This window comes from Myotis nattereri (genome assembly GCF_964212035.1).
Source record: "Myotis nattereri genome assembly, chromosome: 2".
Lineage (NCBI taxonomy): Eukaryota > Metazoa > Chordata > Mammalia > Chiroptera > Vespertilionidae > Myotis > Myotis nattereri.
Genome location: NC_138076.1, coordinates 119,219,642 through 119,245,302, shown reverse-complemented (window position 1 = coordinate 119,245,302; position 25,661 = coordinate 119,219,642). Strand labels below are relative to the sequence as shown.

The 25,661-nt window shown below is 42.8% G+C and overlaps 1 protein-coding gene across 1 annotated transcript in view; it reads right to left on the bottom strand.

Moving 5' to 3' along the window:
• Window positions 1-10,567: 10,567 nt before the first annotated feature.
• Window positions 10,568-25,661, bottom strand: part of LOC308513223 (spermatogenesis-associated protein 13-like) — a 31,024-nt gene continuing 15,930 nt past the window's right edge. The window contains exons 2-3 of the mRNA XM_081083129.1: window positions 12,800-13,165; window positions 10,568-11,084 (exon numbers count right to left, since the gene is read on the bottom strand). Coding sequence (XP_080939255.1) covers window positions 10,662-11,084; window positions 12,800-12,943 — 567 coding nt within the window. The 5' untranslated portion in view covers window positions 12,944-13,165 and the 3' untranslated portion in view covers window positions 10,568-10,661. The remainder of the gene's footprint in view (window positions 11,085-12,799; window positions 13,166-25,661) is intronic.

Here is a 25,661-nt window from a genome sequence, read left to right as displayed (position 1 = left end):
TTTAAAATATATTTTTATTGATTTCAGAGAGGAAGGGAGAGGGAGAGAGAGATAGAAACATCAATGATGAAAGAGAATCATTGATCTGCTGCCTCCTGCACACCCCACACTGGGGACCGAGCCCACAACCCAGGCATGTGCCCTGACCGGAATCAAACCGTGACCTCCTTGTTCATATGTCACTGCTCAACCACTGACCTACACTGGCTGGACAGGAAATATTTTCCATTTATGAAAAAGTTCATTTCAAAAGATAATCAAATTGAAAGGGAAGTTGTAGACATGGAAAAATGTCACTTCTGAGTGATATCTCTAAGTTGCACTTTGAAACTACTGGGCTTTAAAGACTATCTTAGACACTTTTTCTCCCCCTACTTTAGACAAACCAACCTTAAATCTGTACCTGTGAAAGCAAGTAAGGTCTGTGCCATCGTAGGGGTGGCGCTCTGGGGACAGCAGATGCTGTGGCTCAGTGCACACAGCCCTGTGGACTGAGGCCACCTCACGCCAGCTGGAGAGGTGTCCCCAGGCTGGCCGCGAGGGACACAGATGGCAGCTGCGCTTGCCTCGGTTTAAGAAGGGCCCGCCTAAGATCCACAGAGGCTGCCCCACCCCGACATTTCTGCTGGGTACTTTCAGGTCACTGGTTCAGCAAGGAAGCTCCCCGTGCTCCCACGGTTCATCTGGCCAATCGCCTGCTAGGCAAACCTCCGAGGGGACGCTCCTAGGAGGAGAGGTCACTGACAGGACCGATCAAGCTTTAAGATACTGGGCAGAAGCCAATGCCTACAGGCAAATTGCAGATGTTTATCAAAATTATAGCTCGACTGTAATGGCCAAATGGGTCTATTCCAAAAGCTGATAACTGAGCAAACAAGGATATGCTCTAGCTCTCATCTCCCTGCCTGGATGGATACAGACAGCATGTTAACTATGGGGAAGCCATGGGTTTTTCAGTGGTGGACACTTACCAGCACCCTTTTCCGTTAAATGTTTCTCTAAAAAACAGTCCCAAATTTGTTCTTGTGGCAAAGAAAACTTGCAGTAGGTTGGATTTCTTGTCACTAAGTAATTTATTTTGGAAATGTCTAAGGTATCTTAGTTCCAATATGTCTCTTTCACTTTGTATTCTAAGTGGTAGACCCTGGTTAGATCAGTGACCAATTTGTGTGCAGTTCTGTAATTTTTTTCACTTGTTTTCTTACTGACAGCAGAACCAGAGCTTTTAAAACCTCAGAGTCAGTTTTCAAAATAGTTCCTCCCTCACCAATCATTGGCGAGCTCCTTATATGCTTTCCATATAGACTGGCAAGCATATCCTTTGGGTCATTCTATCCTTTGTAGATCAAGATGTGCCTTTAAGGACTGGATTTTTTTTTTTTTTTGGTTGTTTCCTAATGAAAAATGTAGATTGAGAATCTTATAATCTCTTTGTTAGCACTTAAATAATTACATAATTCTACTGAAAACTAAGTGATTCTGGCTCAGGTCACTAGAGGGCCAGACTGGCTTAATTTGATTCCCTTTCCTAGCTTGTAAAACGTGATTGCCAGTTATAAAAATATTCATGGGGATGTAAAGTACAGCATAAGGAATACAGTCAACAGTATTGTAATAACTGTGTATGCTGTCAGGTGAGTACTAGACTTATTGGGGTGATCACTTTGTAAGTTATATAGTTGTCTAATCACTATGTTATACACCTGAAACTATTATAGTATTGAATGTCAACTATAATTGAATAATTTAAAAAATTTAAAAAGTGACTATAGTCATAAGAAATTAAAAAGTAGAAATTTTAAAAACCGAATCATGCAATAATTTAGAAATATTTTTAAAAGCCATAAAGAATCTATTTATGCCAACTTGTCATGTTTGTATCTCTTCAAAAAAGCATTTTCTGTTTTTATATTTAGTTAGTATTGGACCTAATCTTGCTGTTTTCTCTCCTCCGTTGTCTGGCATTATTATAAAAATACTCAAATATAGTACTTCATGGTTAACTAAAGGCCTTTAAAAATGTAACAAATGATCATTTTTAAATGGCATACCTTACTCTACTGACTTCAATGTCATGCTTTAGTCCTTTGCTTGTGACCCATAAAGATTCCACTGAAGAGTAAGACCTAAGGAAACTGGATGTTCTCCTTTCTGGGAGACAATTCAGATGATCACTTGGTTTATATCACATGTACAAACTAATCTGAACTCAATGGGCAGGATGAGTAGAAAGAGAAGGATGAACACCTAAGAATGAGAATTTTGAAATGTGATCAAATTTGACTTCTGATCAAAACAGACTAGTTGAGGGAGGAACCCAAAGTAAGTATGGGAAAATTAGGAGCATAGGTAGGCTGTGACAGAGTAAGTTGCCTTGGATGTAAGAGAAAAGCTTTACAGAAGAAGAGAGCAAAGGCAATTCCATAAGAGAAAGTTATCACAGTTAGACATGCTTGCTAAGACCCAGGGCACAAATCCCATCACCAATAAAGCAGTGGGGTTTCTATACACTGGCAGGCTGCTATGCATGAACTTGAGCAGGCTACCATCCATGAACTTGATGGAAACACTTATATAAGTGGCCAACGGGATTCATGATCTCGATTCTATTATTTCAATACCAACCCATGCAGTCGATAACCATTACTGAGCACGCTTCATGGGACCTCTCTTCACAGTCCATAGGGGCTAGTTAGGCGATATAGTAAATATACTAATTAGACAAACACTCTAAATAAAGCAAGAGAGAAATAACAAGTGCCAGAAAAGATCCCAGTGCAGTCCTGCAAAGTTCTGAGATAAGACAGCTCACTTTCACCTAAAAGAAGTAGGTTGGACTTCCTTTCTTAAAAGAAATTAAATTGCTACTATTCACATTTCTACATTTTGAGAAAAATATAGTTGTGTACATTTTCTGATTTGGAGATTTTTGAGAGCACTTGACCAGGGAGGAGGAAACATACTTTCATTATTTTTAAATGCCTTTACTATGAAACATTTCAAATAAAAAACAGAAATAGAGAAATTATATAATGAACCTATAATTACCAATATTTTACCAACTTTTCCCAACTATTTCCTAACTATTTTTTGGAGCATTTTAAAGCATATTTCACATATATCATTTCATACAAAAATATTTATTATGCACCTATAACAAATAAGGACTTAAAATGTTACACTATCCCAACTAACAAAGTCAACAATTCCTTCACTGAGTACTGAGTTCATGTAAAAATTTCCCCACTTAGCCCTAGCTGGTTTGGCTCAGTGAATAGAGCATCGGCCTACAGACTGAAGGGTCCCAAGTTCGATTACGGTCAAGGGCACATGCTTGGGTTTGGGGTTCGATCCCCAGTAGGGGGCGTGCAGGAGGCAGCCAATCAATGATTCTCTCTCATCATGGATGTTTTAATCTCTCTCTCCCCCTCCCTTCCTCTCTGAAATCAATAAAAAAATATATTAACACGTTAAGTGTCAAGCCTGTTTTGTCTTCCTTTCTGTTTCAGTCACCGGTGACTGACATGGCACTTAATGTGATAAAAAAAAATTCCCACTTGTATTAAATGATCTTTTTACAGCTGATTTGTTATCAAAGTCCAAATAAGGTTTGCATTTACCAAACAAATTTAGATTAAACCACATTTGTCCATTTGGGTGACATCTATTAGAGGTTTTGCATTCACCACATGGACTCATGAAGCACCACCACTCATTGCATTTCAATGGGATGTAAACCTGGACCCACCCTAAGGCAGCCGATGGGCCAGCTGCTGGCATTTGGACAGGGAAGAGTGCAGAGCCCGGGAGAAGGAAAAGCTGGAGCTTGTCTACCGTGTACTCCCCCTCCCCCGGCTTTACCTCCCAGATGATGGAAGTGGCAGCAATTTATATAAGCAATGTACTGCTCATCTCTCTAGGCAAGGGAAGCCAGTGAGAGGTGCTTCTGTTGCAATGAGGTCGAGGACCTCCATGGGTGGAGCATCCATCACAGGAAAAGTGGACATAGTTTCAGTACTGGGCAGCAGTGCCAGCTCCTTCACTGGATGGTCTGACCCATGTGACCTTGGCTGTGCTTAACTTATCACAGGGTACCTAGGAACAAAACTGGTAAGTGACTTCACTAAGGTATTACTTGATTCTTGTAGTAGGACATCTCCAAATCTGGTGAGGGGAAGTCTGACACAAACCACCATCGTAGAGAATCAAGGGCCCTCATGCAGCTCCCAGATCTAAGTTGGTTCCCAGACTTATGTCCCCTTGGGGTAGTTGCACTATTACAACTTTCTTCTAGCCCTCCCCAAAGGGACCTTCCACCCTTTACCTGGTAACTGCCCCCCAGGAGAGGGAAATCCCACTAGCGAAATCTAAGCAATGCTCTTCCTGATGCTTTCTGATGGGAAGGAGAGATGGACTCACAAGGGATTTAGCTTGTGTGGATTCATGGGTAGGAGCAAATGCCTTAGAGGAATTTGGAAAGAACAAAATGGTAATGGACTGGTTTGGGAAGGAGTGTGATTAGATATATTAGAATACACTCAAAACATGAGAAAATGTCATCTATGCAAATGCCCAATTGTGTCCCATGTGAATTCTATTGCAAAAGAGGCTGTTGAATAATTGTGTGGACATTATGTCCCACTTTGTAAATGTTAATCCTTGTTCCTAGTCATTTTCATGCTCACTCAGTGGGTTTAAAAAAATGGCCAAAGTGGCAGAAATGGATGCCAAGCCTGGGCTAACCACCACAGGGTGCCCCTCAACCAAGTTAATGATATGGTTCCTTGAAAGAACCAGACATCTGCTTGTGGAAAGTTGATTACAATGGACCCTTTTCATAACAGAGGAGTAGATGATTTGTCCTTACAGGAAACGGCACTTATTCTAGATTTGGATGCATTTCCCTCACCTGTTAGACCCCTACTGGGATCTTGCCTCATACACTATTATGGCATCTCACAGAACACTGCTTCCACCCGAGGACTCCCCAGTGAGAGGAGTGCCCACGAGTGTCACTAGCTTTCTCGTTTATGTCACCCAGAAGCATGGAATCATATCAAACTGAATAATGGTGTTATTAAACCCAAGTTATGGAGGCAGCCTGGGGACATGTCTTGAAGTTGGGTGGAGTGAGTGCTTGACACAGAGATGCTCTCCCGTAGCCAGAACATATGGGTCCAGAAACAAAGTGTAAACACAGGGTTTGTTTCTTATGGTTATTTAATAATACAATTGCAAAATATTTTATTCCCATCCACTAACTCTTCTCTGTCAAAACTGAATTTATTTTCCCAAGGGAGAAGTCCGTCCACCAGAATTCACAGCCTCGGCCCTATTGAATTGAGTCCTACGCGCTAGAAAAAGGAGCACCCAAGAAGACATGATGTCTTTGTGGTCACTGCCACCATTGTTTCTCAGTGGGATTAAGGATAGCCTTCAAATCAGTCTCCCTTCTTCTGCCTTGTCTACCCCAAGCTGTCCTTCCTCTCTAACGTGTCCGTCAGAGCATGTCATTTCCCTGCTAGCAATGGCTTCCCATTTCACTTATAAGAACCCCAACTCCAAGGGACCCACAATGCCCTTTGTATGTATCCATAGACAACTTCCCAACTGCAATGACCTCCTCTCCTGTCCTTGTTACCTGTGCTCCAACCACATTGGCCTTGTCACTGACCATTAGACACATCAAATTCCTGCCTGTCTTTGGGCATCAGACATTCCTTCCACTGGGACCTCTCCTCCCTCAGACCTTTACCTCCTGCTCACCTTTTAAATCTGAATTCAATATCATTTCCTTAGAGAATTAGGTTGCCCTCTGTTGCCCCATTCCTATTCACTCTCCACATCACCCACATTCATCTTTTCCAGAGCAATCATTAGCGCCTGAGATAACCCTATTGATTGACTTACTGAATCTGTTTAAAAGACTACCTTTTTGCGATGCTTTATTCTCTGCTGGATTCCAAATGGTAAAAAGAGTACCTGGCTCACAGTTGGTGCTCCACACATTTTTGTGGACTGATTGGTTTTTAATTAAATAAGAGAGGGGGGAAAAGGAGACTATGGCAGCTCTAAGCAAGCAGGACCACTAACAGCTCAGACACCTAAGGAGTAGAAGGTTTGGACCACTTCAGCTGGCAAAGAACAGTACCAGGTAAAGTGTGAGAGGTATACACAAGGGCAAGTCGGTAAGCATAGTCAAAAGTGGCACATGTGGCCTTGCAACCCAGGCAAGAGAGAAATTTCCTTCTGTGGTACTATGTATGTCTACACACTATTTATTTATTCTCTATTTCCTTATCTCCCCTACCTCTTTCCGTTATAAGGGTGTGTTGCTTAAACTGATCTCTGGGTACAAAAATTAAAAAGGCATTGCAGCCTGACTGGTGTGGCTCAGCTGTTGAGTGTTGGCCCGGGAACCAAGAGGTTGCTGGTTCAATTGAGGCAGTCAATTGATGATGCTCCTCTCTCATCAATGTTTCTATCTCTCTATCCCGCTCCCTTCCTCTCTCTCTAAAAAATCAATAAAAAAAATTTTTTTAAAAAGTCATTGCAACAGAAGTGGAGAAGGAGTGGATATTAGGCAGTCACAGACTCGGAGGTGTCTGCAGTAACTGATGAGACTTTGGGCTGTCTCCCTCGAGAGAAGAAGGTTTTTAATTATACAGGGAGTGCATTGTTCTAGAATAATGCTATTTTAAAAATGAACTCTCTCTACCCTGCTTTATTTTTCTTTATAGTACTACCTGCTGTGTCATACAGTTGTTGGTTAATTTATTACCCCCTCACTAGAATGTAAGTGGTTTAAGGGGCTTTGTTTTGTTCACTGCTCTCAGGTGGCACATGGTACACACTCAATAGTTAGGTAGGAATGAACAAATGGAGAAGCAGTCCAGAATCTGTTTCTATTTCTACCACCTGGATTTTCTTTGGGGGAATGACCTCCATTCCATTCCACTGCGTTCCACCTTAGTAGACAGGGTCTTCACGCACCTGCCTCCTACTGTGAAAGGCAAGGGGGTCTCTGGAGGCACCCATCTTCTTACTGCTCCAGTGCCACCAGGTGGTGGACACATCACTAAGCTTTCAGAGCTGATTCTCTATTTGGGGACTTTGACTCTTGACTGAGTGACAGGAGGACAGAAGGAGTGGTTGACCTTCCCTCTTTCCCAGGGGTAGCACTATGGCCAGTATTGTGTTACAGGACTTCCTTGGCTCCTTCCCTGTGATTCTTTGGTTCCCAGAAGCAACCCTGACTATGTCATCCGTTTCCTCAATTGGTTCTCTAACCACTCTATTAATTATGGGAAACCTGACACTCTTCTGCTAAATTGTCTTTTTGCTTAAGCTACCCATTTGCTGTCTCAACAAAATAACACTAAAATCAAAACAAAACACTTAGAGAAAGTAAAGAAATAAACAGTCTGTATGTGTATAGGGTTGGAGGAGAAATCACCTACAGTCCTGCCATCTTTCTTAGAGGCAAGCAGAAGGAACAGCCCTCAGAAGGAACCAACCCTGCCAACACTTTGATCTGACTTCCAGCCTCCAGAATGGAAACAATACATTTCTATTATTTGAGCTACTTTGTTATGGCAGCTTTAGCTAACTAATACATGTATCTTATTTTATTTCCAATTTTTCTCTCGCTTGGTTTTCCTAATTATGTTATACTAGAGGCCTGGTGCACGAAATTCATGCGGGGGAGGGGGGGTGAGGGGGGGTCCCCTCAGCCCAGCCGGCACCCTCTCAAATCCAGGAGCCCTCAGGTGATACCCGACTGCTGGTTTAGGCCCGATCCCTGAGATCGGGCCTAAACCAGCAGTCAGACCTCCCTTTCACAATCCTGGACCGCTGGCTCCTAATTGCTCACCTGCCTGCCTGCCTGGTTGTCCCTAACTGCCCCCCCCTGCCGGCCAGGTCACCCCTTACTGCCCCCTCTGCCAGCCTGGTTGCCCCCAACTGTCCCCCTCTACCAGCCTGGTCACCCCCAACTGCCCCCCACAGACCTAGTCACCCCTCACTGCCCCCCCCCGCCAGCCTAATCACCTCCAACTGCCCCCCCATGCCAGCCTGGTCGCCCCCAACTGAACCCACCCCCACTGGCCTGGTTGCCCCCAATTGCATCCCCCCGCCGGCCTGGTTGCCCCTAACTGCCCCCCTCACTGTCCTGGTTGCCTCTTACTGCCCCCCCCTTCTGGTCTGGTCACCCCCAACTGCCCCCCTCTGCCTGACTGGTCACCCCTAACTGCACCCCCCCCCGCTGGCCTGGTTGCCCTCAACTGTCCCCCCCACCCCCGGCCTGATTACCCCTCATGGCCCCCCTGCTGGCCTGGTTGCCCCTCATGGCCCCCCCACTGGCCTGGTCGCCCGATGCAGACTACTGTTCAGGCGTTTGGTCGTCCCTCACTAACCCCCCTGCTGGCCTGGTCATAGCCAGCCATCTTGTGAGGGCGTGAGGGTTAATTTGCACATTATCTCTTTATTATATAGGATACTGTTTTGAAGTAGTAACCTACATGACTCCAAATCCATAGTCCACTGTAATGACACTGACACTGCAACTTTTTGCTATCACAAATAATATTGTGAAGAACATCTTGTGCATGTAGCTTTTTTTCTCCATTTGGATAACTTTCTCAAAATACATCACCAGAAGTCAATGACTTGTTCAGAGAATGTTTCACAGCCTGTGGCTAAACTGCTCTGCCAAAGCATGACAATGCATTTACTGTGTTGCCAAGGGTAGATGGGAATGAGTTTTGAATCTTAAATGGAAAGAACGCTTAAAGGAAAGGAAAATTCTAGGCGAACCAGAGCCAAGGGAGTGTGAGAGCCTGGAGGATGGTGGGAACACTGAACGGTAAGCTTGGGAAAGAAAAGTGAGAGACACAGATGGAATGTCAGACTGGGGTGGCGGAGAAACCTGTCAACTCGGTTAAGGAACTAAGATGCTACGTCAATGATGATGGGGAAAGTCTGCAAGGAAATAACAAAGTAAGAGTTGATGCCCTAGCTGGTTTTGCTCAGTGGATAGTGCATAGGCCCTCAGACTGAAGGGTCCTGGGTTCGATTCCAGTCAAGGGCACATACCTTGGTTGTAGGCTCATCCCCAGCCCTGGTAAAGGCACATGTGGGAAGCAACCATTTGATGTGTTTCTCTCACACTGATGTTTCTCTCTCTCTCTGTTTCTCCCATCCCTTCCACTCTCTCTACAAATCAATGGAAAAATATCCTTGGGTGAAGATTAACAACAACAAAAAAGAACTGAATATGAACAGTATCTCTGACTAGAGTGTATAAAAGCCCGGCCCAAGGAAGCCATGGGGGAGGGCAGCAGCTGAAGGTCAGGGTTAAGGGGCCTGAGAAGGCGGGGCTGCTGAGGACCAGACGAGTGACTACGGACGAGGGGAGTAATGATTCCAAGGTGTCTGGCCTGCTCCCTTGACAGAATGACAAAGGCATCAGTGACAAGAGGAGCCACAGGCTTGTTTCCCAGAAACAAGCTCTCTTGGACATCTGGGCTTGAGATGATCGCAGATTTCCTCAGCGTCCAGCTGCCATCTAATTTCCCTTTGCCTCTGCCTCTGCCTCTGTTTGATGAAGGAGTCTGGCCTCAATTCCTCCAATATGTGTGGCACGAGTTAGAAACCATGCCAAGTTATTGCACAAGTCACCAATTCTCTGACCTCTTACATGCTAGCCCTCCCAGGACACCCTTTTCAACAGTTTCTGTGCCCTTCTTATTGCCCCGTCTAAAGCAAGAGGGGAGGAGAACAAGGATTCCACACTTCCTTGTTCTCCTTCCCTCCTCTCTCTGAAATTTAAGTGTTCTCCAAGTAACACCCTTAGCCTCTTCCAAGTCTTTTGAAAAAAACATTACTTAACTCTCCCTGCTTCTTACAGCTTCCACCATCAGCATCACGGGGAGCGTGCCCATGGCGGGCAGGCTAGCGGCAGTGCTGCAACCAGAGCCCAGGCCTAGGCTGTGGCTCCTGCCGCCCAGCTCACCACTGTCATGCCCACCACAAGACATTCATTTTTAAAAGTCAGACAGTAAACCTAGCAATTGAAGCTAATCATTAATAGTCTGGTGCATTTCTTTATATAGTCAGCATAGTTCAGTGGTTAAAGCATGGGCCTTGCTATTGAAAACTCTATTTGACTGGAGGTAAATCCCATTTCTGCCACTTCCTGGGTGAGTGACCCAGGGTAGCTTGCCTATCTATACCTAGGCCTCTTTCTCTGTAAACAGGATAATGCAGTACCACCATGGCGCCGAGTTAAGAAGATCAAATATGTGAATACATCCAAGCAAGCACACAGGACGGTGTCTGCCATGTGGTAGGTTCTCAATAAAAGTCAGCTCTGACTCTTGCCCCGTGCCACCAGGACCATGCCACTATCCACCCAGCTGACTGGCATGGGCATAAATGTTAGTACAGGGAAAGACTGTCTTTTTTAGGAGTTTAAACATCTTCCCAAAACACGTGGTATTATTTCAAATTAACAAGTGGGTAAGTGCTATGGTGGCATATTAACTACTGTATTAGATATCTTTTCTTTGGTGTTCAAAACAGTATTAGTGAATCTTAAATATCCAGAAAGAGCTTCAAGAAGGTTAAGGCGAACCCCCGAAACTGCATTCTGGGTCAGCTGTCTACCTGCAGGAACTGAGGTGCACAGAAAGGAGCAAACTTCTCATACTTAGGGCCACTGTAATGCCGCAGAGCACCCACCCGGGACATGACAGCTGATGACAAACCCGATTCCTCAGGTGAGCCTTCTTCACAGTGAAACAAACAACTACCTGGCCCAGAGACAGGCGGAAAGGTCCACAGTGAACTGGACACCTTGGTTTAACTGGAGAGTCAAAGCAAGGGTTCCACACCAGTTGCTGAAAGGGGAGACCCAAAACAAGGGGCCTGTGAGACTTACTATTGGATGCTCGCATCTGCCGCCGTCGTCCCACGCGGTCCAGCCCAATGGGGGTGCTCTGGGAAAATGTGAACGGCCGGAACCGGGCTGAAACCGCTTTGTAGGGTGGCACCTGGTGAGCTGGCACGGGCGGCCTGGCTGCTGGCTACAAAAGGAAAGCAAGAGGCTGTGAGAAGATGCCAGGAAGTGGCAGCTCTGCAAGCTCTTCACACACACAGCTTAGCTGCAAGGAGCTCAGCGTTCTCACCTCGAAGCTCCTCGCAGATGTGACATGGTTTCTCTGAAGCATGTGAAAAGCTTGCAGCTGCACTGAGGCTGAACTGCATATTCTGACATTTAAAATAATCAGTATCAACCCACTGGCTCTTAACTCACAGCATCATTTTTCATTTTATCTGTCAACAACATACCAACAGGCAACACTCAGTAAAAGCAAAATGTTAGCTAAGAAGAGGAAAAGCAAATTTAGGAAGTGGTGGCTTTCTCAGAGATACAGGTTAGGAAGATGTGTTCCCAGTAGCAGCCTTCAGAAGAAGCAAAATCAGTGCCAAAGACCATGGCCAGGGTGACCAATTGTGGCTCAGCTATTTACTCTGGTCTCCTAAGCATCCACGCGCAGGTACCAGCTAAGTATTTGTGGAATACAATTCTTGTTTACCTAAAATAACAAGACAACCAAGGTTTGTTTAAAAGAAGAGCTGGGTTTTCAAAAATTTGCCCTTGTCTATAGAATATCTCTATGCCCTTTTGATTTTCCACATTAACAGTCCCTATAACTGCAACACAGGCCCAGCTGCTTGGTGCTTTCTTTAGCTTTTTCACCGAGTTCCCTAAATGAGCTTACCATGCAGAAAGTTATCTGACCACACTCCTTTTTGATGTTCTAAAGCGAAATAATTTTTAAGTGCTTTAGATTTTCCATATTCTGTGAATTTTGAATTAAGAGGTCACAGTTTGCTTTAGTTAAGAATTGTTTCCCAGCATGCAGAGCATCTTAACACAGCAAAATGTTTGTGGTATTCTTCAACTTATTTTGTTTTTACCTTAAGAATTCAATTTAATTCAATTAAGCAAGAGGGTTTTGCATGCTCAATGTATAAACAAGGTGCTGTGCTGGGCTTTACAGGCAGAACATAAACAGAAAAGCTATACCAACACAGACTTTCCCTTTTAGGAGAATTTTATGGGTTATGTATTAGCCAGCAAATTTAAAGTATGAAATTGGGCACTTACTCATGTACTGTTTGGTGAACCCTGGGCCATGGCTGGGGTGTAGTCTTGCCAAATAACAGAAACTCCTCCTGACCAGGGCCTTTAATTGTTTTGTGTCCTCAAAGAGCCCTTTGAGTAACTGATAAATACTTGCTGAATTACTACATTATGCTAAGTGAATGAAATTAAGATTTTAATCTATTGTTAAAGCAATTGAAAAAGTGCAACTCAAAAGGAAGAAAATGGTAGAAAAAAATTATTTCCTTATCTTTTAAAAAAATCGACTTCTTTGTCCTCTTATCTTTACATGTTAACAATGGATGATGCTTTCTCTTTCAGGAAGCTCACTAAATACGCACTGCTATTTTCCCCTTGTTCAAATCCCAGATGATTTGGAACAAACAGCAAACTACTTTCACACATCATTCAAGATCCCAGCAAAGACAGAAGATTAGTAAAACATCCAAATGTCAGATTATTAGTTCTAATATGTGCAGTTTGCGAAGTCCGGAAGAAAGGCTGTGAGCAGAGGACACCATCCGTGAGTCAGGAAAGAAAGGAAAGCAGCGTCCGGTTAGCTTGCAGGGGGAACAAAGGCCAGGAAGCGGAGGGCTCTGCTGGCTTTGATAGAAGCACACCAGGTCTTACTTGGGTTAGAAGAGTCTCTATTGCTTCTGTCTGGCGGTTCCCATAGAAGCTGACCCCGCCTATCACGGAGATGGGGCGCCTTCTCTGGCATCCTTTGGGGCAGACCATGGCTGCGTTCTGGTCTGCGGGGACCGTGGAGGCCATGCTCAGCTGGTGGTCACTGTCCACAATGTCCTCCTTCTGGGGGTCCACAGCAATTGAGTCTTCAGGAATAGACAAACTTCGGCAGGCAAACTGGCCATAGTCTGAGAGCGGTCGAGGCCGGGACCTCCTCCCAGAGCCCCATCGCCTCTTGGGGATCCTCTGAGCCTCCTTCCCATCTTCCTCCAGGGATGAGCCCCGCCTCCAGGATTCCTCAGTAACAACCTTTTCAAATTTGAACAAGTCAGGTGAGGGCCAATATCCAGGAAGGTAGTAAAAAGAACATGCTACACATTCCCCTCTACCGCCCCTTAGCTCCACCAGGAGGCTTTCTAGATTTACTTGTTTTTGTGTAACAAACATAACTGAAATGTGGATTAAAATAACCACGTCTGTCTTCAATTGTAAGTTGAATTAAAATGAATTTAAATAGTGATGCTTGGTGACTAGTGAGCCCTGATAAAAGATACTTAAAAAATCAGTACCATTAGGAGTTAATAAAAAGAACTTTTAAGTATGGTAGGGGTGTCACCCAAAATACACATACCAATAGCATAGGGGAAAGGCAGGTCTGCCAGTAGAAGAATGAATGTGCAATGCTATCCACTGCTATTCTAAGGTACTGTATTGCAATAATGTTTAAAAATAGAAGGTGCTTTCAGAAGATTAAGTCTGGGTAGCTAGGGAAGGAGGAGAAAGCACTAAATTAGGATTCCAAGAACCAGATCAGGCTACTAACTAGCAATGTGAGCTTGGACACCTCTTAACTGACCGACCCTTCAGGATCTCAGGTTTCAGAGTAGACAATACCACAGCTGGAGAGTCTATGATCCTAAATTAGGCAACACGTTCTAATTTTTCAAGTAACTTTTTCAGAGGCAATGCAATATACTAGGGAAAAAGCCATAAGGCTTGAGAATGAGCAGACTTCAGTCAGATTGGGCCCCTAGCTTTATTAACCTCAGGCAAGTTACTTCTGTGGATGTGGTTCTGTAACTGTTCCCTAGGGAAAAATGGGTCCTAGTGCGGATGAAATACAATGGTAAGAGCCCTATCAGCCACAGGTAATCATCCCTCTTAAAAAAGCACTGCCATAGATTACAATCCCCTGACTGGCACAGCCTGGAGATGAGCTCCACCTCAGCAGACCCCTGAGACTGGTCTCAGAGCTCTATGGGAGGGGCAGGGAGGGGTTAGCCAAAGTCTGCCGCAGGCCTGGGAGCCTGGGTGCCTTCAGTTCTTCCATTCCTATACATTATTTAAAATACAGTAAAAACATAACAGCACCAGAAGGGAACTAAATTACCCAGAAAACTCATGTGATTGCAGGGCAGGCCACCTAGTGGATGGAGATGGCCAGTTGAGCTGCTGTGGCATCCCCTGGCAGACCAGCCCCACCCCCCACCTCGCCCATGAGCACTGCTGGCCCAAGAAGTCCCACCTGTTGCTAATCAGTGGCAACTGAGACCAGAAATGCAGGTCCTGTAATTTCCAATCTGGTGTGTCCAAGCATCCCCTAAGATCACATACCGTGGGAAATGTGCTGAAGAGCAAAGCAAACAGGAAAGGACTTACAGATACTCTACCCTGTGCCCATTATTTTTTAAATCAGGAAAACTGAGACTTAGAGAAGTGATTTGCTTAGGGCCACACAGCCAACGAGCAGCAACAGAGACACAGAAATGCGGGCCTCGTAACTTCTGTTTCCACGATACCGAGTCACCTCTGCTCAAAGGAAGATGGTTCTAGCACTCACCAATGACCTTGCTATGTGGTGACTCTACTGCCTGGAATCTACCTCTCTTTTAAGTCTCCACTGAAGGGGTCCAGAATGCACCACCACGGCCTTCCATCTGTTTTGATGGTATTTAAGGACGGGCTTTTATTCTGAACTCCCTCATCTGCCTTAAAGCAGGGCCACCCAGAAGAACTCAGTTGTCATAATCTGCTCCCTTGGATAGAGTTTCTTTATTCCAACCAGGGAAGATGCACTCTTACCGCTCCAGAGAAGCCCTCACCTACACAGACAGGGTCACAAAACCATCCTATCTCTCATCTGTTCTTCACAGTCCCAGCTACCTTTCCTAAAAGTCACCTGTTTTCCCATCAGCACCCTTCCACCTCATTAAGATGGTATATAAGGCCCCAATTCAAACACTTCCTGGAGTCACACTTTTCTGTGAACTCCCACTTACCTACATGAATAAAAAATGTCTTTCCCAAATTTGCCTTTTGTCAACTTTAATTCTAAGAACCCCTAAGCATAAACCTAAGAGGGTAGAGGAAAAGTTTTTCCTCTGTGACTCTGCCCTGGGAAAGTATAACAGAAGTCATGGAAATGTTTATATTATTTTATTACATTACATATGAAAAACAGATTTTTATGGATAGTTTAAATTACCACATCAAATGGCACAGACGACTTAAGCACACAATGAGACTAAACCTATTTATATTATTACCCTGAGATAAAAAGGTTCAGAAAAATGTGCTAGAAAAACAGAAGTACAACAAAATTACGGGCAATGGGTAGTCTGGTCACAAATCTACATGAGGTTTTGATTGCACTTATGCAACATGCAACCTGCTTTTCCTCACTGATGCAAACAAAGTAAGAAAATGGGAAACAAGAAGTTGTCTTAGCTGTTCACATAATAAATCTTCTGAGACCAAAACACACTCCAGGAAGTGATGGAGGCTGAAAGCAGGGAATTAGAGGGCAGGAGGTGGCCAGCACAGGCTTGACTCCCTCACACATCAGCCCTCTGGGGCTACCAGCCTGCATGGGAGCACCCCCGAGAAGCAACTTACTTCCACCGTAACCACTGATACAGCCCAAGGAGAACACCCCCTCCAAGTGGTACCAAATGTTCTAGAACTGCAAAACTTAGTTAACAGAATAACATGTAAGATTGAAATGTTCCTTTTACTCCTAGCAAACAGAGGGAGGGAGGGAGAGAAGGAGGGAGGGAACAATGTGAAGTCCCTCAGCGTTAAGCTCACATTCAAACAGAGATCCTTAGCCAGAAGCGACTTACATTCCTCACAGAACAAATCTGAACTTTGATGCATATTCCAAGACTAAAACTTCTTTTAGCAAAGTTAACCTACTTTGGAAATATGACCTCCTTTCATCCTGGGGAACTCACTTTGAGTGTGATTATACCTGGAATTACAAACCCAGCACCACCAACAAACAACACTCTCCAATAACCTACCTCGGACTCCGCTACAGGCAGTGGTGGCCCGCAGACACACTGAAGGAACAAGCAGTTGACCACATCCATGCTCTCTGAGACTTCTTCCCGCTTTTAACACTCTCAAATCAGGGGTGTAAGTGGCCAGAGATCTGCTCAGTCAGCTTCTGCTGGCAGGTCAGCAGCCTGAGCTTCTGGGGCTCTCTAAGCTTGAATGGCCAATTCACACCCAAGTCATAAACTTTTGTAAACACACTTTTCAGTTTAACTCTTGTTCCTCAGTACAGTTTTAAAGTACTTTCCCTAGACAGGGGTCCCTACAGCTTTTCTTCCCATACAAAATTCCTTTCTTTACTTTACAAAAGTAAAAAACCAAGATAGATTTCATTACTTCTGATTAGACACTTTAAAATGTTTTTTGAAACCACAGCAAGATTAAATTACTACCTGGAAGTAAAAAGAAAGAAAAACACAAGCAGAAAAACTGATGTCACATATGTCTGTTCAGAAGCCTGACCTAAAGTGACTGCCAAGTGCTGTGGGTTGAATTGTGTCCTCCTGTAAGACATGTTGAAGTCTTGACCCCCAGCACCTGTGAACTGATCTTACTTGGAAATACAGTGCTTGTAGATGTACTGAGTTAAGATTAGCTCATACTGGATTAGGTGGCCCCTACTCCAATGGCTGATGTCCCTAGAAGAGGAAAATCTGAACACAGACAAACACAAAAGGAGGAAGGGCATGTGAGAACAGACGCAGAGATCAGAATGATGCATTTATAAGCCAAGAAACCCGAGTCTCTCCCCTAGGGACTTAGAAGGAGCTTGGCCCTGCCCACACCTTGATTTCAGACTTCTGGCCTCTACAACAAAGAGAATAAAGGTTTTGAGCCACCCAGTTTGTGGTAGTTTATTATAGTAGCTCTAAGAAACTAACACAGCAAGGGAATTCAGAAGAAAATATTATAGGCAAAGAAATTAAGATGCTTTGTGTAGATTTAAAAAATAAACTAAAGCAAAGAGACTTTACTTTGAACAAGCCAAGGTACTTTCAGGATACTGTTAATAAGTAAGTCTCACCCTCACCAGTTTGACTCAGTGAATAGCGTCAGCCCGTGGACTGAAGAGTCCTGGGTTCGATTCTGGTCAAGGGGACGTACCTTAGTTGCAGCTCAATCCCAGCCCAGGCTCTGGTTGGGGTACGTGCGGGAGGCAACCAATCGTGTCTCTCTCAGAATGATATTTCTCTATGTCACTGCCACCCCTTCCATTCTCTCTAAAAATCAATGGAATAATATCCTCGAATAAGGATTAACAAAAAGTAAGCCTCCTTAGGTATTCAGAATCCTGGATTATGTAGGGAGGGCAGGTACAGTCACCAAGCTGGAGGGGAAAAGGGAGAACACCTTGACAATGTAGAGGACTGCAATAATGACACTAATGAGAACTATATACCAGGCATGTGTTACCTTATTTAACCTCCACAACCACCCTAGGGATGTTTCATTTGCCACATTTTATGTTATTTGAGGCTGAAATAAATAAAATTACTCGCTCAGATTAATAGAGCCAGAAAGGGGAAGATCCCAATTTATAACCAATTTATTCCTCTCATTGCAGAATCTCTGTCCTTTCCACTCTGCAGCCCTGGCACAGATTTAAAAAAAAAAAAAGTATTTATTTTTTTAAAAATTATAAAGGGTGTCCCAAAATTCACGCAAGAAATAATTTTGATAGAAAACACAGGTTTATAATTAAAAATTGTAAATTTTTTATTGATTCATAAAGTATAAAGTATAGGGTTATGTATGGAATAGCATATCGGGTAAATGGCTCCACGGCTTTGCTGGCACATACGCACTCTTTTGTTGAAATTTTCCATGACCATTTTGCATAAATGTGGCTGAATTTCGATGAGGCTCATTTTCATCTTGATGGCTTGGTTAATCGACAAAATTGTCGCATTTGGGGTTCAGAAAATCCACGAGTGATTGTTGAGAAACAAATGCATCCACAACGTATCACTGTTTGGTGTGGATTTGGGGCTGGAGGCATCATCTGACCATTCTTCTTCAAAAATGCGGCTGCTCAGGCAATAACAAAAGAGTGCGTATATGCCAGCAAAGCCATGGAGGCCATTTACCCAATATGCTATTTCATACATAACCCTATACTGTATACTTTATGAATCAATAAAAAATTTACAATTTTTGAGATAACTTCTGGAGAACCAAGATGGCGGCATAGATTAATGCTGGAGTTTGCTGCCTCGAACAACCACTTCAAAAGTGAAACTAGGGACTCTCAAAGCCAGTTAGCCTGGAGGTCAAATCACCCCCGGTATTGCTGACAACAATCAAGGCTTAACTACAACAAGACTGCGCACAAAGGCCACTAGGGGGTGCACCAAGAAAGCATAAAAAATGCGGAGACAAAGAAACAGGACAAAACTGTCAATGGAGGATATTGAGTTCAGAACCACACTTTTAAGGTCTCTTAAGAACTGTCTACAAGCCGCCGATAAATGTAGTGAGATCCTCAAGAAAACTAATGAGACCCTCGATGTTATGATAAAGAACCAACTAGAAATTAAGCATACACGGACTGAAATAACGAATACTATACAGACTCCCAACAGCAGACCAGAGGAGCGCAAGAATCAAGGCAAAGATTTGAAATGCGAAGAAGCAAAAAACACCCAACCAGAAAAGCAAAATGAAAAAAGAATCCGAAAATACGAAGATAGTGTAAGGAGCCTCTGGGACAGTTTCAAGCGTACCAACATCAGAATTATAGGGGTGCCAGAAGATGAGAGAGAGCAAGATATTGAAAACCTATTTGAAGAAATAATGACAGAAAACTTCCCCCTCCTGGTGAAAGAAATAGACTTATAGGTCCAGGAAGCACAGAGAACCCCAAACAAAAGGAATCCAAAGAGGACCACACCAAGACACATCATAATTAAAATCCCAAGAGCAAAAGACAAAGAGAGACTCTTAAAAGCAGCAAGAGAAAGAAACTCAGTTACCTACAAGGGAATACCCATACGACTGTCAGCTGATTTCTCAACAGAAACTTTGCAGGCCAGAAGGGAATGGCAAGAAATATTCAAAGTGATGAATACCAAGAACCTACAACCAAGATTACTTTATCCAGCAAAGCTATCATTCAGAACTGAAGGTCAGATAAAGAGCTTCACAGATAAGGAAAAGCTAAAGGAGTTCATCACCACCAAACCAGTATTATATGAAATGCTGAAAGGTATCCTTTAAGAAGAGGAAGAAGAAGAAAAAGGTAAAGATACAAATTATGAACAACAAACATGCATCTATCAACAAGTGAATCTAAGAATAAAGTGAATAAATAATCTGGTGATCATAATAGAATCAGGGACATAGAAAGGGAATGGACTATTCTTGGGGGGGAAGGGGTGTGGGAGATGCGGGAAGAGACTGGACAAAAATCGTGCACCTATGGATGAGGACAGTGGGTGGGGAGTGAGGGCGGAGGGTGGGGCGGGAACTGGGAGGAGGGGAGCTATGGGGGGGAAAAAGAGGAACAAATGTAATAATCTGAACAATAAAGATTTAATTAAAAAAATTTACAATTTTTAATTATAAACCTGTGTTTTCTATGAAAATTACTTCTTACGTGAATTTTGGGACACCCTTTAGTTCACAAATAATATTGTATTAGTTTCACATGTACAACAGTTATTTGATACTGAAATGCCTTATGTGATCACAATAAATCTAGTATCCATCTGTAACCATACAAAATGTTTATATTATTGACTATATTCCCTGTGCTGTACATTATATCCCTGTGACTCTTTTTCCCTTCCCCTTTTTACCCCCAACTCTACCCCGACCCACCCCTCTCCTCTCTGGCCAGTTTACAGATGAAAACAGAACTTTGTAGGTATCCTGGGAGGGGAGCAGCAACAAGCAGCTACAAGAGGCTCTGATAATGGTACCTGGGGACCCAGAGACCCCTTCTTAGAATCACATTTTTGAATACACAAATAAAGCAGATAGGATTATAAAGTAAGCTGATTACTTTGAAACACGCTTCTCAAAATAGTAAAATGACTGTGATATTATAAAATATGTAACACATGAATTAAAAGGACTAGCGACACGTCTACCAACGGTCACACTTCTGAAGAAGCACCGATGAGTAAGAGATATTTTAAGATATCAGCAAAGACGGATGCATGATGTGAACAAGATCTGTGAATTCTACTGGTCTGATGCCTACATTCATAATTGAAGGAAATGCTACATTTTAGCTAGAGGTTAGTAAAAATAAAATAAATTCCCCACTTCCTGATTTCTGTCTATTGACCCTTGAATGAACATATGTTAAAATTCACCAGTATTATTTATCCAAAGAAACCTAAAACACTAACTCGAAAAAAAAATAGGCATGGATATATTCATTGCAGCATTATTTATAATAACCAAGATATGGAAGCAATTAAATGTCTATCAATAGATGAATGGATAATGAAGAAGTGATACATATATACAATGGAATATGAGTCAGCCATAAAAAAAAAAAAAGCATGAAATCTTGCCATTTGCAACAACATGGATGGATCTAGAGCAGGGGTTCTCAAACTACAGCCCACGGGCCACATGCAAATACAAATACTGTATTTGTTCCCGTTTTGTTTTTTTACTTCAAAATAAGATATGTGCAGTGTGCTTAGGAATTTGTTCATAGTTTCTTTTTAAACTATAGTCCGGCCCTCCAACAATCTGAGGGACAGTGGACTGGCCCCCTGTTTAAAAAGTTTGAGGACCCCTGACCTAGAGGGTATTGTGCTGAATAAATAAGTCAGACAGAGAAAGACAAATGCCATATTATTTCACTTATATGTGGAGTCTAAAAAAATAAAATAAAATAAAACGAACAAGCAGAGCAGAAATAGGTTCATAGATACAGAGATCAGACTGATGGTTGCCAGATAGGAGGCAGATTGCGGGACTGGGTGACAGAGGTGAAAGGATTAAGAAGTAAAAATGGGTAGTTACAAAATAGTCATGGGGATGTAAAGTACAGCATAGGGAATATAATCAATAATATTGTAAAAATTATGTATGGTGTCAGATCGTACAAGATTTATTGGAGTGATTACTTCATAAGTTATATAAATGTCTAATCACTGGTTGTACACCTGAAACTAATGTAATATTTTATGCCGACTGTAATAGAAAATAATTATTAAAAAACAAACAAATCTCCCAATGTAAATAATATCATTTAAGAATAGCTTATGGTACCAATAGTGTGTTCCAACTCCAGAAAATTAAATTTTAGGCCTTATACAATAGCTGCCCCCCTCCTTATCCAAAGTTTCTCCAATGGATGCCTGAAACTGCAGATAGTACTCAACTCTGTATGTACTATGTCATGTCCTATATACATACTCACTTAAAGGAAGCACTTTATGGTCTCTCTTTGACATTCCGAATTGTCAGCACCACTAGTCTTGCACTTTGGAGTCATTAAATAAAATACGAGATACCTGAACACAAGCACTAAGATACCCCGACAGTCAATCTGACAACTGAGATGGCTATTAAATGACTAATGGGTGGATAGCGTATCCAGTGTGGAGGCAATGGACAAAGGGCTAATTCACATCTCAGGTGTGAATGAGGAGGATGGTGTGAGATGTCATCACACTACTCAGGACATCACACAACTTAAAACTTATAAATTTATTTCTGCAATTTTCCATTTAATATTTTCGGCCCACAGGTACCTGAAACTTCAGAAAGTGAAACTGTGGATGGTGCGAGGAAGACAACTGTATATTATAAAATAAAATAGCATTGCACTATTTAGAGTTATATATCATTACCTATTTTCCCTTAAATGAAAATTAATGCATCATAATAAAAAAAGACCCTGCATAGCATTCCCCCAAACACCTTTTTTTTAAAGGACAGAGTCAGATTACACATTGCCAGGCCAGCCAAGGTGGGTGCGATGCGATTGGTCAGCGGGGTGGGGGGTGCTCTGTGATCAATCACTGCAAAGAGGGAGGCCCAGGCCATCAGCTGGCGGGGCGATTGATGTGGGGCTCCATGATCAGCACAAAGAGGGAGGCCCAGGCCACTAGCCAGCAGGGTGATCAATGAGGGAGGGGGGACTCTGCAATTGCCCCAAAGAGGGAGGCCAAGGCTACCCTCTGTGAGGCAATTGATCGTGGAGCCCCGGCCAGGTGAGCAGGGCCTCCCTCTGCACGGCAATAGATCACAGAGCCCCAGCCAGGTGGGCAGGGCCTACCTCTTTGGGGCAATCCATCACGGAGCCCCAGCTGGGTGGGCAGGACCTACCTCTTTGGGGTGATTGATTGCAGGACTCCCAGACTGTGAGAGGGTGCAGGTCAGGCTGAGAGACCCCTCTCCCCCGAGTGCATGACTTTCGTGCACCAGGCCTCTAGTGTGATCATAATAATAGATGTAGAAAAAGCATTTGACAAAATCCAGCACCCATTTATGATAAAAACTCTCAGCAAAGTGGGACTAGAAGAAACTTACCTCATCATAATAAAGACCATATATGACAAACCCACAGCTAACATCACACTCAACAGGATAAAACTAAAAGAGTTTCCCTTAAGATTAAGAATGAGACGAGAATGTCCATTTTTATCCCTCTTATTCAACACTGTATTGGAAGTCCTAGCCACAATAGTCAGACAAGAAAAAGAAATAAAAGGCATTCAAATTGGAAAGGAAGAAGTAAAACTGTCATTATTTGTAGATGACATCATACTGTATATAGAGAACCCTAAAGATTCCATTAAAAAACAACTACTAGAACTGATAAATTCAGTTAGCAAGACACAAAATAAACATTCAGAAATCATTTGCAGTTTTATGCACAAACTAGAGGCCCAGTGCACGACATTCGTGCACTGAAGGGAGGGTCCCTCAGTCTGGCCTGCGCCCTCTCACAGTCCGGGACCCCTCGGGGGATGTCCAACTGCCAGCTTAAGCCTGTTCTCCACAGGGAGCGGGCTTAAGCTGGCAGTTGGACATCCCCCGAGGGGTCCTTAGTGCTGCCGTGGAGGTGGGAGAGGCTCCCGCCACCACCACTGCACTCACCAGCCATGAGCCCAGCTTCTGGCTGAGCAGCGTTCTCCCTGTGGGAGCGCACTGACCACCCGGGGACAGCTCCTGCATTGACTGTCTGCCCCCGGTGGTTAGTGCGCATCATAGCGACCGATTGTTCTGGCATTTGGTCAATTTGTATAATAGCCTTTTATTATATAGGATAATAAACTATCAGCATAAGAAACTAAGAAAATAATCCCACTTATAATTGCATCAGAAAAAACACACCTAGGAATAAATTTAACCAAGGAGGTAAAAGACCTGTACTTGAAAAATTGTAAGACACTGAAAAAAAAAAAATTGAAGGAGATACAAATAAATGAAAGCATATACCATGCTCATGGACAGGAAGAATTAATATCATTAAAATGTCCATAATATTGCCCTAGCTGGTTTGGCTCTATAGGATAGAGCATCAGCCTGCACACGGAAGGGTCCCAGGTTCGATTACAGTCAAGGGCACATGCCAGGGTTGCGGGCTCAATCCTCAGTGTAGGACGTGCAGGAGGCAGCCGATTAATGATTCTCTATCATCATTGATATTTCTATCTCTCTCTTCCTCTCTGAAATTAATAAAAAATATATTAACAAATAATAATAAAATAAAATTCCATACTATCCAGAGCAATCTATAGATTCAACGTAATTCCTATCAAAATACTAATGGCGCATTTCACAGAACTAGAACAAATAATCCAAAATTTTATATGGAAACACAAAAGACCCCAAATAGCCTCAGCAATCTTGATAAAAAAGAATAAAGTTGGATGGATCACACTACCTGATATGAAATTATACAACAAGGCCATAGTAATCAAAACAGCATGGTACTGGCATAAAAACATTCATATAGATCAATGGAATAGAATAGAGAACCCAGAAATAAATCCATGTTTATATGGTCAATTAATATTTGACAAAGGAAACAAGGACATACAATGAGGTAAAAACAGTCTATTCAATAAATAGTGTTGGGAAAATTGGATAGAGATACGAAAAAAATGAAACTAGACCACCTTCTTATAACATATATAAGAATAAACTCAAAATGGATAAAGACTTAAAGTTTTTGTTGTTTTTTTAAACATATTTTATTGATTTCAGAGAGGAAGGGAGAGGGAGAGAGATGAAAACATCAATGATGAGAGAGAATCACTGATTGGCTGCCTCCTGCATACCCCACACTGGGGATCGAGCCCACAACCTGGGCATGTGCCCTGACCAGGAATCAAACTGTGACCTCCTGGTTCATAGGACGATGATCAACCACTGAGCCACACAAGCCTGGCAAGGTTTAAAGTTTTTTGCACAGCAAAGGAAACTATCAACAAAATGAAAAGACAACCTATTGGACTGGAGAACATATTCGCCAATGATTCATCTGATAAGGGGTGAATATCCAGAATTTGTAAAAAAAACTCAGCTAACACCAAACAAAAGTGAGCAGAAAACCTGAATAGACACTTCTCCAAGAAAGACATACAGTTGGCCAATAGACATATGAAATGTTGCTCAATATCACTAATCATCAGAGAAATGCAGATCAAAATTACAATGCAATTTCACCTCATGTCAGCCAGAATGGTATCATCAACAAGTGTTGGTGAGGATGTGGAGATAAGAGAAACCTAGTGCACTGTTGGTCAGAATGCAGATTGGTGCAACCACTATGGAAAACTGTTCGAATGTTCCTCAAAAAATTAAAATGGAATTGCCTTATGAACCAGTGATTCCATTTCTGGTAACATAATTCAAAGAAACCTGAAGCACAAATTCAAAAGAATATATGCACCCCTATGTTCACTGCAGCATTATTTACAAAAGCCAAGACATGGAAGCAATCCAAGTGCCCCATCAATAGATGAGTGGATAACAAAGCTGTGGTATTTCCCAGCAGCAGTGGCTCAGTGGTTGAGCGCTGACCTACAAACCAGGAAGTCACGGTTCGATTCTCAGTCAGGGCATATGCCCGGGTGTGGGCTCAATTTCCAGTGTGGGGCACACAGGAGGCAGCCAATCAATGATTCTCTCTCATCATTGATGTTTCTATCTCTATCTCTCCCTTCCTCTCTGAAATAAATAAAAATACATTTTAAAAAAGAGGCTGTGGTACATATACACAATGGAATACTACTCAACCATAAAAAGGAATGAAATCTTAACTTTTGTGACAGCATAGACTAGGGGTGGGGAACTGCCAGTCATATAAGGCCTGAGAAATCATTTCATCTGGCCCTGTCCAGGCATTAGGGGTGAGTTAAATGTTTGACCAAATATATATAGCAGGTTAATTTTTAAGCTGATAATTTTATATGGCCCACAAATGATGTTATAAATATCCAAATGGCCCCTGGCAGAAAAAAGATTCCCCACCCCCTCGCATGGATGGACT